The sequence below is a fragment of the Felis catus genome, chromosome A3 (genome assembly GCF_018350175.1).
Source record: "Felis catus isolate Fca126 chromosome A3, F.catus_Fca126_mat1.0, whole genome shotgun sequence".
NCBI lineage: Eukaryota > Metazoa > Chordata > Mammalia > Carnivora > Felidae > Felis > Felis catus.
The window spans coordinates 117,436,988-117,452,974 of record NC_058370.1 but is presented as its reverse complement, the minus strand read 5'-3'; the positions used below and the strand labels follow the sequence as shown (position 1 = coordinate 117,452,974).

Sequence of the window (15,987 nt, the reverse complement as noted above, 5' to 3'; positions counted from 1 at the left end):
CTCCAGTTATCATTTAAGTAGTTGCCTAGATCAGCACTAAGCCCACCATTGCTCATTGCCGAACTGCTAGATGTTCAAGTTGTTTGGGAGTGGGGGCTGGGCTGTGCCCCACGTCTGTTCCTCTGATTAAAGACCTAGGACTTGAGCCAGAAGCCATAGCTCGTCTCACTCATGGCCACGTAAGCAGTGTTCAGGTAACAGAGGCTCTTCCTGCCTCCTGGACATGGGCTTACACACCACGGGAAGGGGAGCCGAGGGGAGAGGACGCATGCTTTACACAAGAGCCAAGGGTTTGTCCTTCCTTCCCTCCCCCCCCCCCCCCCCCCCCCCCCGCCGCTCTCCTCTCAGAGGGAAGTTTCGTCAGCGCTGGGGTCCCAGTCCCAGCTCAGCCTGTCTGGCATTCCATGCCTCTCTCTGTAACATCAGGAGGGGTGGGCTGGGCATCACTGAATCCTCCCGTGCCCTGGGCCTCACCCGGGGCTTGCACTGGGACCTCCTGGAGGGCTTGTTCAAATGCACGGCACTGGACCCCACCCCAAGGTTTCTGACTTGAGTAGGTCTGGGTTGGGCCTGGAGATTTGCATTTCTAATGTGTCCCCGGGTGATGCTGGTGCCGCCAGCTGGCCCAGGGTCACACTCTGAGAGATGCTGGGCAAATGAGTCTCTGTCATTGGCACCCCAGGATGCGGCCACCTATGCAAGACTTCTCTGTTCTAAAGATCACCTCCTTTTCCAGATGGAGCCAGCAGGACAGAAAGATGAGCCATTCAGTGCACGAGAGGGAAGTCCGGTGAAATGTCCCTCTCAGGTAGGCCAGAACTAGGGACGGGAGGGAATCCCTTGCTGAGTTGGGAACTGAGATGGGGCCACGAAGAAGTGGGCTTTGCTGTGAAGTGGGGTCTTCCCTGGATAAGACATTAGCCCCATCAGAGGCTTGGGTTGGCTCTTCGAGGCTGGGCACAGCTTTGCACACCTGACACGCTGAGGGTTTACACCGGCGGGTCAGGAGAGCCGTGTCCGTAGCACTGAGGCCCCTTCCACACCTGTGGAGGGCCTAGGACCAAAGCCACAGCTCACCTGGTCCCAAATGTGAGGATGAGCATCTTGAATAACGCGCCCAACATGTAGTAGGCATAGAATTAGTGCTGCTGAGTAAATGAATGAGAAAAGGAACACCGAACATAAATCACTAGAATTCTTTTTATCATTTAATGTGAGTCTGGTTTTGGGCTTTCTTACTGAACTGGCAAGTTTGTTGTTGTTGTTGTTGTTTGGGTTTTTTTTTGTTTTTTGTTTTTTGTTTTTGTTTTTTTACTGGGCTGTAGGAATTAGATCATTTGCCCTGTTTCCCTCTTTGCCTTGGCTGCCAGGAAGCTTAAAATTCAGTTCCCTTTCTGTGGAAATATATGTACTTTGCCTGGTAGCATGAAACTCCAGTACAAGCAGGAGATGCTGACTGTGGCAAAGGGGACATTTCAAAGCATTAGTGAGCCCTCTCAGAGAACTAACGAGCAGCACGGAGAAGAAAAGCCAGATGATGGTTTTCTCATCATTTCAAGGATGCTATGAGCGTTCCAAACTGACCAAAGGCATTGCTGTGTGAGAAAGCCTGGTGGTTAAACGATACAGATTTCTGGGTCATGATTATAACGTATTACCTTCCTTTGCAGGAGAATCCCTTTCTGTTCACCTACAAGAACAGCAACTACCTGCCCAGGCTGCTAAAATCTCCTGAGGAGCTTGAGGTAGGCTCGGGTTTTCTGTGATTGACAAACATGCAAATGAACCAGGGGCGGTACCCCTTGCCGAGTCTTTGGAAGTTTCCACGTGGTTCCCTGGAACCCCATGAGCCCACGGGGAAGGGTCAAAGGGTCAGGTGTGTGACCACCCGTTCATGCTTGAAGCAGGCCGGCCCTATGTCCCTGTCTTTGATTTTTTTTTTTTAATCTTTATTTCCTTTTGAGAGAAAGAGAGTGTGAGTGGGAGAGGGACAGAGAGAGAAGGAGACAGAGAATCCAAAGCAGGCTCCAGGCCCTGAGCCCAGGAGGCCTTCGAAGTTGGCGCACGCCCGTGGGGGCCGCCTCGTGCCTCCTCACGCCTCCCTTGGTGCTTGTCTCAGGAGTCCTTCTCTGATCTTTCCTGTCAAGATGAGATAGGGCACCCTGCGCTCCTCTGGGGAGCTGAGAAGCACTTCAAGGCTGATGTCCTCACTCTCAGAGGACTGCGGACCGAGACGAGTTGAGACGAATTCACTCCTACTACCCTCCCCGCCAGCGGCAAAGACGACGGCCTGGGTCCCCAGCACAAAGCCTGAGAGACACAGCAGGAAAGACTCTTGATTTATCGTCCTGTCCCTCACGTTCTAACCGATACCTCAGCGTGAGGATATACCTGAGAGGCAGCAGGGCGCTCTGGGGTTCAAATCCAGGCTCTTCCACTTACTGGCTCTGTGTCACTGAGCAAGGCACTTACCATCTCTGTGACGTGCTAGTCACAGGCCCACCTCACAGAGTTGTTACTAATGATAAACTCATACGCGGAAAGTACGTGAAATGGTGTCGGTACGCTCTGAGTTCTACACAAGCGTTGCCAGTATTTGTCATCTGGTAGGAGACAGCGACACATTCCCTCAGGATGTGTTTATTGAAAGCCTTCTGTGTGCCACTAGAATGCAAGCAGGGATTCAGAGCAGGGACTCATCACTATTTGTTGAATGGCTACATGGCTGGCTGGGCAGAGGAATACCAGGCATAAGAGACAAAGCCACAGATAAAATCTGTTGCTCGTCCCAAGGAACTCAGCCTCGTGGAGCCAATCAGCAGTCGCGGCATGACTCTAATTAAAGTTTCCGTGGGTATTCTGGGAACACAGAGGAAGCGACTGACGGGAGAGAGGTGACATAGTCTCCCAAAGAAGACCAACAACCCCAGCCTTGAAGGATGGCCAAGGGTGACCCGGTGGATGGGCGTGTGGGAACGTGGAGGGAGGGGAGGGTGAGGGGGGAACGGAGGTAGACTCGGGCAGAGGCATGGAGAGCGCGAGAGCTGGGTCCAGAGCTGGTGGTTTAGAATGTCAGGGTCCTCTTAGGATGCACCAAGGGGGATGAACTTTGTGCGGATGTTAATACCGCAGAAATGTATTTTTTTTCAACCAACACATTTATTGAGCATCACTGTGCACTGTTCTGGGCTCCGAAGATACAGTACACAAAACAAGCAAAAATCCCTGCTTTCACTAAGAATTTGGGTGGGGGGTGGGGGGGTGACACTGTTATATTATGCTGAGAGAGGGAGAGCATCATCTCTATGGGTTCAGAAGGCTGGGGAGGAAGCCCCCAGGACTGAAGGCTGTAGATGCTGTAATATTCCAGGCAAGAAGTAACACGGGCCTGAGGGGGCACCTGGGTGGCTCAGTGGGTTAAGCGTCTGACTTCGGCTCAGGTCATGATCTCACGGCTTGTGGGTTCGAGCCCCACCTCGGGCTCTGTGCTGACAGCTCAGAGCCTGGATCCTGCTTCGGATTCTGTGTCTCCCTCTTTCTCAGTCCCTCCCCCACTCAGCCTTATCTCTCTTTCTCTCTCTCTCTCTCTCTCTCTCTCTCTCTCTCTCTCAAAAAAGATAAATAAACATTAAAAAAAAACCCTATTTTTGAAAAGTAACACAGGCCTGGATGAAGGTCAAGGCACTAGAGGGGAGGCGACAGGATGGGGAGCACTTAGGAAAGGATTTTGTGGACACTCAGATATGAGTGTTCACAGAGAGGGGGGGATCTTAAGGGATACGTAGCTTTCTATACTAAGGGGTGCTTTCCAAATACAGGCCCCACTTCTCACCCAATTTCCTGCGTTGCAAGATCCATTTCTCCTTCTCTGTGCCTCTCATTTCAGGTGACAGATGCAATGGAGATCAGGTGCCCTGACAAGGACCCCTCCAACACGATTCCCACTTCAGGTACATGGCTCAGATCAAGCGATTTTTAACCTCACTTGAGGCTCGAAATCATCAACGTAAGGGCCACCTTAACGGGCTTTCCACACAGTCTGGGATACATCAGAGGGGGGTTTTTTCCAAGGACAATAGAAGTAGCTCCTGATGTGTGTTTGGAAGTTCGTGTCTGTGTTTGATTGTTCTTGAGCTGCAACATGATAACCCCAGTAGCAGAAAGCATTGATTAAGCGTTAACTGTGTACCACGTCTTGTCCTGCGAAGAGCCCAGGATGAGTTGAGTGCGCCGCTGTCATTGTCCCTCTGCCGCGGAGGCTTAACGAACCGGTGAATTTTTTCTCCAAAAGACGAAACAGTCTTTAAGCAGGAGGCAGAAATAACCGGTCCATACGTCAGAGCCATAGGCAGGAGGCACTCCATACACTGCACGGAACAGGAAAGCACGCCATCTTAGAAACGTGCCGTTCTCACTGCTTCTCAGTATTTCCAAAATGACTGTTGCCGGGCCGTGAAAATGAAACTCGTGGAATGTTCCAGGTGACATCCTCCCAGAAAGGGGCCGGCTAAGGGCTAAATCTTTTCTTCTAGACGAGCCTGTCTGGGAGTGATGGCTGTGTGCATGTGACCATGGGAGGTCATGGAGCGGGGGTTGCAGGGAGGAGGCTGTACGTTGACCTGTAGGACTGACCCCATCAGTGCAGGAGCATTCCTGCAACAGTGCGATAGGTTCCCTTGCTTGGTCCTAGAGGGCGACTCCTTTGTTCGTTGATTCATTCACTTGATTATTAGGTGATTGTCGAATGCCTCTTAAGTGCCTTCCAAGACAGAAAGTTAGGTTTGGAGATGTCACAGCGCCTAGCAGCGTTCTTTCAGGGATGCACATCTTTGTCGTCAGACTGTTTTCTTTTGCTGAGCGTTAGTAGAACAACAAAGTGTCAGCCTACCTTTCATGCAGGTCTTAGCTCTCTACGCTCAAATTAAGCCACGTGAATGGCAAGTAAGTTAAAATGTTTGTAACAAACTTCAGTCTGTAACTGGTTCTTGTTCTAAGTTGCAGAACAATGGAATAGGAGGTAAGGCGCGCACACACACACACACACACACACACACACACACAGCGTGTGCTCGTGCGTGTTTAATCTTTAGATTTTATCCCCTTCATACTTGGTGACAACTTAGTCCTATTGGTTAGTTTACTAGCAGAACTCTAGCAGCAGAAACAAATTATCAGCTTCCTACACAGGCTGTCTTACAACAAAAACACAAAGATGTATGTATATATGTATGTCCATGCATTTGCATGTATAGGGACAGAGAGAATTTGAATTTTTTAATCGCCAGTCTTTACAGAGAAATGATACCCATCCCTTTTTTAATCTTATCATTCTGAGAGGATGAACTATAAAGTATTTTGCAATCTTTCCAGATTATGTTCCTGTCATAATGATAACCAATCCCTTAGAACGTATCTCAACATCTGAAAGCAGATAAAATGTGAACCTCTTCTTTATCCTCTGACCCTGAAGATTATCGTGTTTATTGGCATTTGAAGATGGAAGCACAAGAAATCTTAAGACCTTGAGATCGAAGATACTCCGGTGATAGGGACCGTCTGAATAAGCAAATGGGTACATTTAGGTCTCCTCGATCTAACCAAGTGGGCATGGAACCAAAATGCTGTCTCGCTCCAACTGGGTGACGGCCATCCTAAATGAGAGCTGGGCCTGCCCTTCTGAGGCCTGCCTGAAAGGTGTCATTTAGGAAAATGACCACTGCTAACTGGGCAATAATAAAAAACACATTTCATTAGCACGTGTGATCTGTGAATGGACATTTTAACCATCCTTGTGATTGTTGGGGTAGTTAAAAGAGAGTTAGCACAGGGCCACATTATTAGTTTTTCTTGACAACTGTCCTATTTCTGGCGAGGTCATTCACTCCTCTGGAGATCATGCTTGCAATTTCTATTGAGATGATGGTATCTGATGCATATACTTAAAAGAGCAGATTGTCTTATCTTTATATCTCCAATGACTCAGCACATAATAGGAGCCCAGTAAATGTTCACTGAATTAACTTTGTTAATGTTTATTTATCTTAAGAGAGCACGCAAGCAAGTGTGAGCAGGGGAGAGGCAGAGAGAATTGCAAGCCGGCTCCGTGCTGTCAGCACAGAGCCGAACATGGGGCTTGATCCCATGAACTGTGAGATCATAACCTGAGCCGAAATCGAGAGTCAGACACTTAACCAACTGAGCCACCCAGGCGCCCCTCGCTGAATTAATCTTAATGAGTATTTCCAATGTAGCAAACCAACAGTTCTCAGGGTTGGAAAAGATCTTTAAATCCAACTAGATCAAGGTATCTGCCATTAAAGCAATTTTTCACTAAGACTCTGTATAAAATAACTGTTTTGCCTTCAGAGTTCTTTTCAAAAACCTGCCGTGTCCCCTTCCCTAGTGTTTCTCTTCAACCATCCACAGATACATATAACTAACCAAAAGTGATGTCTCAGTATAGGGTACTGCCTTCATCAATAGGCCACAGCCCTTGGCAACCTGGATGCCTCACTCATGCCATCTGGGGCCCACAGGTGACGAACCTCTTCCTCCAATCTGTGAGCCTTTTGGAATGAGATAGAGTTGATACAACTTTTTTTTTTTTTATAACTAATCGGTATTTGGTAGCAAAATAAATAAATAAAAGCTGCCGAGTTTTCTTCCCAGTCAGTGCATACATGCTCTAAGTGCTATCTCCTGTGGGCTTTCTAACTTTGCACATACTTGCATCATTTTATATTACCCCATGGTCTGCCCCTAACACAGTTGGGGTAACTAAGAAAAATATGTTGGGCCTGGCAGCTGACCTAAGGTTTTCCCAGTGAGAAAAAGAGTAGCATTTTGCAAACAAAAGAGTAACAATACGGAGCCGGAGCCGGGGGACGTGGCTCCTGGCTCTGTACTCAAGCTGGCTATCTTGATGTCAAGCTGCTAATTCCATGCTGGGGGAGAAATTCACAGTATTTGAAAATAGAGAACTACAAAGCTATTTATATGCCACTGTCACCAATAGTATAAATCTAGAACAGTTCATTCATTTAAGACATTGGCTCCCTTGTAAGTTCTTGATGTTCTTTATTATACCCATTTGACTAAAATGAGCTACTCAAAAGCCAATATGAAAAATGCCCTAGTTACAGAACCGGGAGATCATTAAGGGTTTCACTCTGTTATGACCCAGCACTGCAATGACCCTGGAAATGCTTCTGTAATCATCACCTGTTCATGGGTCTTGTGGTTTAACCTCATCTATGACTAGGAAGCAGTGATGCCCCACAGGGAATAACAGCCCACCTGTCCCCTTGCTCAGTCCCCTGAGCAAGTTCAAAATCACCCAAAGACACTTGGACGCATAGGTATTTCCCTTCCCTGCAGTGCCCATCATTCAAAGCTTTGAGAGCTGTAAGGTCTCTGACACAGAGTCACTAACTTAGCCTGTCATTCAACTTAGCACATTGCTTGAGCCCCTGTGCTCCCTAAGGCACAGATTGCTCCATACAAACTCACACTGAAGTACTTCCAAGGCACAAACAAGGTTCTAACATGGTGCCAGCAGTTTAGCACCGTTGTTAACATAAGTTAACATAAGTCCTGAGAATCAGAGGGCACAGGAGCTGGGTGGCCCCAGCTGACAATTGCGAGGAAAGCTGCTTTTGTCAGATTATGGCCGCACGTGGTTTAAGCTCTTGGGGTATACAAGACAGAGCTCCAAAGTGTCAAGTCTTCTCCTCATTCTATAGTCTACCATTTTCTTACCATTCGTGATATTTCATCATAGCTTGGATGGCCTTCTGATAAGAGGCCCCCTCTGTAGAAATCTTGATGAGTTATTGATGTATTTATCAACTCATTTCAGGGCGGTGGACAGTTTGTACCAGATAATGTTTAGCTAATCAGCCCACGTAAATTTAATCTTATCTCTAAGTAGTTCTTTCCCCAAGGAGAGCAATTGCTAAAGTGCTTTGCTGTGTTTCCAGGCTGCGTCTTTGTCATGCATGATGATATTAACAAAGCTCAAATCAAGGTCTGCAGGATGTTAAACAAATGAAACCTGTCGGGCTCTATATTAATAAAATCCCAGATAAGTCAGACCCCTCCCACATAGTCTTGGTTTGGTTTATCATCTCTCAAAGGAAATCCTTCAGATCTATCTACACATATACACACACACACACACACACACACACACACATACAGATGTGCACATGCATGCACATGTGTGTACGTTTCCTTTCTGTCTGCTACAAATTTAGGCGGCGGGATGACCAGTTCCAGCTGCCTCTTTAGCAAACTATAATGAGCTTTTGAAGCAAATCTGCCCATCGCTTCCACATTTTACCAGCTTCAAAGATTTCCCCTAACCTTTGCCCCCTAGCAAGTGTTCACAGCATTCACTGTGGCTATCATACATTATGGCAACAAGAATATAGTGATTGGCTGTCATCACCAGCAACTAAAATAAGCCCTCGAGAGTTGAGGGAAGGAGGTCTTACTTTGTGTTGGGTTGCCTTTTTTTACCCATAGCCCAATTTCTTTGAGAAGAGGTCATTTTAAAGTTCTCAGGCTCGACCCCATGGATGTGTGCTAATGTGTGCAGCTGGCTTTGTGATTTGATATTGTTCTTCTAACCACATATCCTTACCCCACCCCCTCCCAAGACCTACTGAAGCAGAAACTCTGAGGGTAGGAACCGACCATCTGCGTTTTAACAAGCTCCCCAAATGATTCTGATGCACGCTCAAATTTGAGGATCACTAATCTATATATTTTGCATACACACATTCACAATTATGTATGTGTTCGTTTGCATGCTGTCATTAGAAGAGGCAGGGACTTTTACTTTTCCAATGAGAGCAGATCCTCAGTGGGAGTGGCAGCTTCTCATCTGCAGATGGTATGGAGGTGAGGTAGACAAGATGTCTCCATGGAAGGAGCCAGGACCTGGAGATCCCTTTGAACATTGTTTTCACTGAGTATTTTTTTTAAATTTTTTTAGCATTTTACTTATTGTTGAGAGAGAGAGAGAGAGAGAGCAAGCAGGGGAGGGGCAGAGAGAGAGGGACACACAGAATCCAAACCAGGCTCCAGGCTCTAGGCTCTGAATTGTCAGCACAGAGCCCAATGTGGGGCTCGAACTCACGAACTATGAGATCACAACCTGAGCCAAAGTCGGACGCTTAACTGACTGAGCCGCCCAGGCGCCCCTGAGCTGATTTTTTTTTTAACAGGATGGTATAAAATTTTATCTTCGTTATCAACAGATCCTGGAATAGATTAAGTGTTGGTTACATCTCCACGCCAACTCCTGCCTGGCTCCCAGACCACACTGCCAGGAGCCGTTTCAGGCCCTGAGGGTAACTGCTCACCTTGTGGCACCAGGTTTCACCAAAGGCCCCAGAATCCCCTCTGAAATTTGGGTCCACCTCCTAGGTCCTGAGCCCATGTGCAAGTGCTCCAAGGCAGAGATAACAGTCAGGATCCACGGCCTTATGACAGGCTTGTGACAGATTTAGTATCTCTGCCCAAGCTGAATTACAATTACAAATGGACTTTCTCTCTCAGTTTTCCTGGAAGATCGCTCACTTTCAGAGGAGATAAGAACCCCTGTCTTGCGTTAACTGGTGTGTGCGTTCTCAGTTCACAGGCTGAAGCTGGCTGACATCAAGGTAATCGCAGCCCTGGGGGACTCTCTCACGGTGAGTTACCCCAACTGTGGGAGGAGCGGGCAGGGGAGGAGATCTGGATTAATGGGAGAACCCGGGGAGAGGAACTCTCACGACCATGGTCATCTCCCGCCCCTCTCCGGTCCCCATGTCCATCCTAACCTCAGTATTCCTCTCCCGACGCTGGGATGAATGAGCGAGCAGGAAGTGGTGGGACCTCAGAGGGAGCAGCCGTGACAGAAGTGACCCAGCCCAAGTCTCACAGCCTGGTAGCATTGGGTGGATTGGACTAGGTGTCACGCACAGTGTGGGGCTCCTTCAAAGACCGGGCACTGGTCATGCAGGAAGTCAAAGGAGGGTGAAGAGAGGATTAGGCGGGAGCAGGCGTTAATGGGGTGGGGGGCAGGGGGCAGAGGAAGACGAGGTACTCAGAATGATGCCAGCCCATCTCTGCAGCTGCTCCATGATGACCCCTTAGGCCTGCAAAGTGCTATCCAATGAAAGCAAAATCAGGCCCTTTGAGAGACGGGGTAGAGGTTCCCGGACACAAGGTTCCATTTACTAGTGGCCCATTCCAGACGCATCCAGCTGCTGTTCTCTGAGTCTATAGAATCCAGGGCCTCCAGGAGAGTCTTCCCCAAAGACCAGTAGACACCTTTCATGTCTGTGGCTTGTTAGCATTTCATCTATCCCATCGACATCCTCGATACAATCTTCTGAAACATGACTTACCTTAAACTTAACCCAAAAAGAAGACGGGCTGGGTAGGTGCACTGAGTGCCCACGACTGCATAGCTTGCAGGCACTGGACCGGGACCAGCACTCATGAGTCCTGACTCCAAGTCCAGAAGCCTGTCCCTGTACTGTGGCTGTGCCCTCCATGACCCCTCAGCGATTCTTTACCCCAAACACCCTACTGCTTGTAACTTTCCAGAAGAACAGGCAGGCTGGTCCTTAGCACTGCTTATCCCAAGCACTTCCTGCGGGATGTGGCCGGGTAGCTCCCCCCGACGCCTGACCTCTGACCCCTGACCTGCTGGTCTGCTTGAAGATGCTCTTGGGAGAAGCAGTCCTCAAGAATCAGCATAGCTGTTCAGGACTTCCTGGGAGGCAAACTTTGGAGTGTGACATACATGACAGGTGGCAGAGAACTGGGCACCAGACAGCAGGGGTCACACCCTGGAGGGTCTCTCATGGAGGCCAGCCTCCCCCCTGGCCTGCCTCAGAGGCCCGTCTTCAGAATGACCTTTGCAATGGCCCTGCTTGGAAATGACACGCTTTAGGCAAGGGCCACGCATCTGCAGAGAGTGCCCAGATTGAGGTTTTAAAAGACCGTGTCTTTCTTCAGCTTAAGGGTAGGTACACGGCATTGTATTACTATTTTTAAAATTGTACATACAGGAGATACGTTGATTTCAAAGGATTGTGATATGTTTCCTTTTATGGTCTATTTCACAACTTTTCAAAAGGAGGTGGATGGGACCCAGAAATGGGTCCTTTTGAAAAGTGGACACTGCAGTCTGATTTTCAGAGCCATTTTGCTAGCCTGTAGCACTTGGTCTTGGTCTGGGCCGGGTTTTTTAGGGTGAGGCCAAGCGGTGGATGGCACCAGGATTCCCAGTGGGATCTCTCACTCATCTCTGTAAAGGTAGATGCATATCGAGACAGGGTAGGGGTGCCTGGGTGGCTCAGTCGGTTAAGCATCCGACTCCAGCTCAGGTCACGGTCTCACAGTTCGTGGGTTTGAGCCCCGCGTCGGGCTCTGTGCTGACAGCTCAGAGCCTGGAGCCTGTTTCAGATTCTGTGTTTTCCTCTCTCTCTCTCTCTGCCCCTCCGCTGTTCATGCTCTGTCTTTGTCTTAAGAAAAAATAAACATTAAAAAAAAAAAAAAGACAGGGCACTGTCTACACTCTAGATTCTAGGGAGTGCTCAGGTGCTCCCAGCCACGACTAGAACACGGACCTTCCAGCTGAGGGGGCAGGGAAACTCACCTCTTGATGTTCCCTCTCAGGCAGGTAATGGGGCTGGATCAAAGCCTGGGGACATCTTGGATGTCTTGACTCAGTATCGAGGCCTGTCCTGGAGGTGAGTGAGGGTGTGGCAAGACGCTGCGTGACCCTTTCATTGCAGGGCAGGGGAGGACCCCTGAGCATCACGGAGAACAATTCTTCTAGCAGACACATGAGCCACCTCGTGCTTTTCAACAGAAGCTTCTGGTTTACTTTGAGGAAGGACTGTAAGCTTCCCCTGAACCACTGCATTCCCCAGGACAGGAACTGAGGCCTGAACAGGCCGAGTTTGGGAGAGAAAGAACATAAATGTTTAGGTTGAAAAGCTTCTCTGGTTTCCATGTCTCTCTCTGGGGAGTAGGCTCAGAAGGAGACAGTGGCCTTTTGGAACCGGAGTTGTACCTGAATCCTGGCTGCCTGACTCTGTGCGACTCTGAGCAAGTTACTCAACCTGTCTGAGCTTGTCTCTTTATCTTCCACGCAGGGATAATAATACAGCCTGAGCACTGTCATGAGGAATAGAGTTTAAGCATCCAGCAAAGTAGATATAAATGGAAGTTTGTATCATTATTAAAGGGCCTTCATTTTACAGATGAGAAGGCAAGGCTCAGAGAGGACAAGTAACCTATCTAAGATCACACAGCCAGATGATAAAAGGGCAAAAAATGGAGCAGATGGTTCCTGACCCCTAATCTGGCACATTCCTCCATGGTGACTGCTTCATGCGGGCTTGTTCCTGCTCTGGCTGTAATCAAACCCAGGCTGCCCCAAGCTGCGGTGAGCAGGACTCGGGATTTGAACACCCGGCTCATGCCAAGCATGAGAGGGCAGGTCTGGTGTTTCCTCAGCCCGGAATCTGGCATCCCTGGGACCAGACTGACCCTGAGTGTTGAATCCCAGGCATCCTCCCTTGCGATGTTGCACAGAATTAAACCCCAAACATTTGAGACCCTTTTAAACGTTCTCAGATGTACTTGGCAGAGAATGAGGGGATATGGAAAAGCAGGGAATCCAATAAACTGTGGAATGTTGTATATTCTCATGCCTAGAAACCCATCCAACTTTGATTTGCTTGGAATTTTAGAAGCAGCTTAGAAGATGGGTTCTCTCTAGAAGACACGCTTTAAAAGCAGGTTTTTGCAAGCCAAATAGGAACAGAATGACGAGGGCAAACGTTTCCACTGTGTTTTCAATAATAACAGCCGTGCCCAGCTGCAGTGGCGAGTGGGGCACGACTTGGCTCAGCATCCAAGGAACGCTCACCTTCCCTTTAGAAAAACAGGGGCAAAGGGGGACCACTTTGTTCCCCTGTCCCAACGCCAGTGCTCGAAGTTAAAAAAAATCATCGCAGTCACCGTGCCATTTAAATCTGTTTCTTCTCTGGGTGTTCTGATTTGTGGGGACAAAAAGAGGAGTTGCTATGTTCCGGTTTGTTTTTCTACTGGAAATAATGAGGAAATGACAAGCTCCAAGCCCCCAGGGTGTCTCTCAGAAGAAAGGCCTGTCTTGGGAGTGTCTGAGGTGTTTTGGCATCAATGGCATTTTCAACCTCGGTTTTCTTTTTTGTTCCACCACAGTGTCGGCGGCGATCACAACCTCAGCAGCGTCACCACCCTCGCAAGTGAGTACGCGATCGCCCGGGCTCGGCCCTGTGCGGCTCAGCAGCGCCTCCTGGCGGCGGTCGCGGGCTCGGCAGGGAGCCGGCCGGCGGGACTCAGCCACGTTCACCAGGGGGCGCAACGTCCCTGAGGCGGTCGCCGGTCTCTGTTGAACATCATGAAAGCCTTTGAGAGATTTTCTTTTCTTTTCTTTTCTTTTCTTTTCTTTTCTTTTCTTTTCTTTTCTTTTCTTTTCTTTTCTTTTCTTTTCTTTTCTTTTCTTTTCCTTTCCTTTCCTTTCCTTTCCTTTCCTTTCCTTTCTTTTCCTTATTTCTCTTTTTCTCTTTCTCTTTTTTTTCTCTTTCTCTCCCTCTCTTTCTTTTTAAAGAGAAATTGCATTTGTAAAAGGAAGGAAGAGAGGGAGGAGAAGAGACTTCAGGCTAAATCTTAGTGCAAGGCATTCTTAGGAAATGATTTCAGAAAGAAGGAAAGTAAACCCACCTCTGTTTTGCCTGTCATTCTGAGCAGAGCACCTTTCTGGGAGGCATTGATCTGGGCTTGGGCTCCATTAATCACCACTGTATACAAAGATGTTGAATCCCTGAGTGTCACTAGGAAACAAGCCACCACCACAGCAGTAGTTTGTGCAGGCTGTGCAAACACAGCCGTATTGGGGGCCTGATGTTTTCCTTGAATCACTTCACCCGCAGCCTGCTTGGAATAATTTTTTTTTTTAAGCCTGAACTATGTTCTCTGAATGGTCTGGTCTGATGTGTCTTTTTATTCTCCTTAGCGCATGCACACCGCAGTGCTTGTTCTTAAAGTAGGCATTCACTAAATGTCACAATTATTTTCCCTTCAGATCTTCCAGCTAATAATATTTGTTTTTTGCCTGAGAGGAACTTAATTGGTCCTGCTCTCATTTACTTTACTTGGAATTATCCCTTTGTAACATATCTTTGGAAGGCAAGGAGTTCTTTGAGGTTTAAGGCACCAAGACTTTGGTGATGGAGATGGCTTGATCTCCACCTAGGCAGGACCGATTGGGCTTCATGTATGGTTATCTGTGTTGCTATTTGCAAATTCTGGTGCATTGAAATAGGTACAGTCCTGTGACACGTGTCCTCCCTGTCTTTACTGCTAGGGGAGGTGGTTTGGGTTGCTTCTGTGAGTGTGATTGACTGGGCTGTGAGCTGGCCCTGCGTATACACCAGTTTTGCTGGGCTTCCTGATTCCCACGCTATTATCGTGGATGAGGTGATTGGATCTTTCACTACAGTGATTTACAAAGGACTGAGACAGTGTCACCCCCCAGGTAGGGCCCGTACTTGGCTGAGCAGCAGACCATTGCCTGTTCAGACTCTTCCTCACAACAGTTATGAAGTAACTGGGTAATCCACAGGGAAATAACTGCATGAAAATGTGTTCGCAGATTTACGAGAACATAAGGTCAGAACAGAACCTGGGTTCGGCTCCCTCTTCAATTTAATTGAGGATACTCCAAGTCTGGATGCTTGGGAAATAGGAGAATGAAGCAAGGCTCTTGCCCTCATGACATCATCACAATCTCTTTGGGGACATGTCTCCCTAAAGACAGACGCATATACCGATAATGATAGCTATGTACAATGTTTAGGGGAAAATAAATAAGAAGATGGTTAACTGTGCCTTCTGAAAGGGGTTTTAAGAAATAGAATTCATCAGGTAAGGAAAGGGGATGGAACATTCCTGGCAGGGGGAACTGCATGCACCAGCAAGTTCTTGCTCGAAACAATGTGTAGTGCTTTTCTGTGATATTCATGATAAGTAGCTAGCTGGCCTGTGCTGGGTTCCCCCAGTAATGGGAAACCTAGGAGAATCCATTCTGTTTGCAGATTGCTCTGGTGATTTCACAGCTCTTCCTTCTGCTGAGTAGAAATCAGAGTAATTTCTTTCTTTTTTTTTTTTTTTTTTTTTGAATGTTTATTTTGAGAGAGAGAGAGAGGCAGAGAGAAGGAGAGAGAGGATCCAAAGCAGGCCCTACACTGTCAGCGCAGAGCATGATGCAGGGCTTGAACCAACCAACCATGAGATCATGACCGGAGCCTAAACCAAGGGTCAGACACTCAACCAACTGAGCCACCCAGGCACCCCCCAGAGTAATTTCTATCCATTGGGTACAATGTCTCCAAAGCCCCAAGGAATGAGTTCATTGCATCTGTGTTGTGTAGGTTCTATTGCATTCTTGGTTCAGCAAACGAAGTGCATCCTTTATACTTTTCAGACTACAAAACATTGCTGAGAGAAATGTAATCAGACCTAAACAAATGGAAAGACGTTCCATGTTCATGGATCAGAAGATATAATACTGTTAAGATGGCAACATCCTCCAAATTAATCTACAGATTTGATATAGTCTCTATCAAAATTCCAGGTGGCTTCTTTGCTTAAATTGACAAGCTGACTCTAAAATTCATATGGAAATTTAAAAGATCCAGAATAGCCAAGATAATTTTGAAAAAGAACAAATCCAGTGGACTTACACTTCCCAATTTCAAAACTTATAAAGCTGCAATAATGAAGACAATGTGGTACTGGCATAAGGATAGCCATATAGATCAATGGAATAGAGTTGAGAGTCCATAAATAAACCTCCGTACTTATGGTTAACTCGTTTTCAACATGAGTGCCAACATCAATAGGTAAGAATAGTCTTTTCAATAAATAGTGTTGGGA

At 47.6% G+C, this 15,987-nt stretch overlaps 1 protein-coding gene across 16 annotated transcripts in view; it reads left to right on the top strand.

Moving 5' to 3' along the window:
* The window catches only part of PLB1 (phospholipase B1), a 170,942-nt gene that overhangs the window by 94,010 nt on the left and 60,945 nt on the right, over positions 1-15,987 (top strand). For all 16 annotated transcript variants that reach the window (XM_045054756.1, XM_045054755.1, XM_045054757.1 and 13 more), the window contains 6 exons: positions 737-808; positions 1,671-1,745; positions 3,887-3,950; positions 9,640-9,698; positions 11,677-11,750; positions 13,252-13,295. In XM_045054756.1, the coding sequence (XP_044910691.1) occupies positions 737-808; positions 1,671-1,745; positions 3,887-3,950; positions 9,640-9,698; positions 11,677-11,750; positions 13,252-13,295 (388 nt within the window). The remainder of the gene's footprint in view (positions 1-736; positions 809-1,670; positions 1,746-3,886; positions 3,951-9,639; positions 9,699-11,676; positions 11,751-13,251; positions 13,296-15,987) is intronic.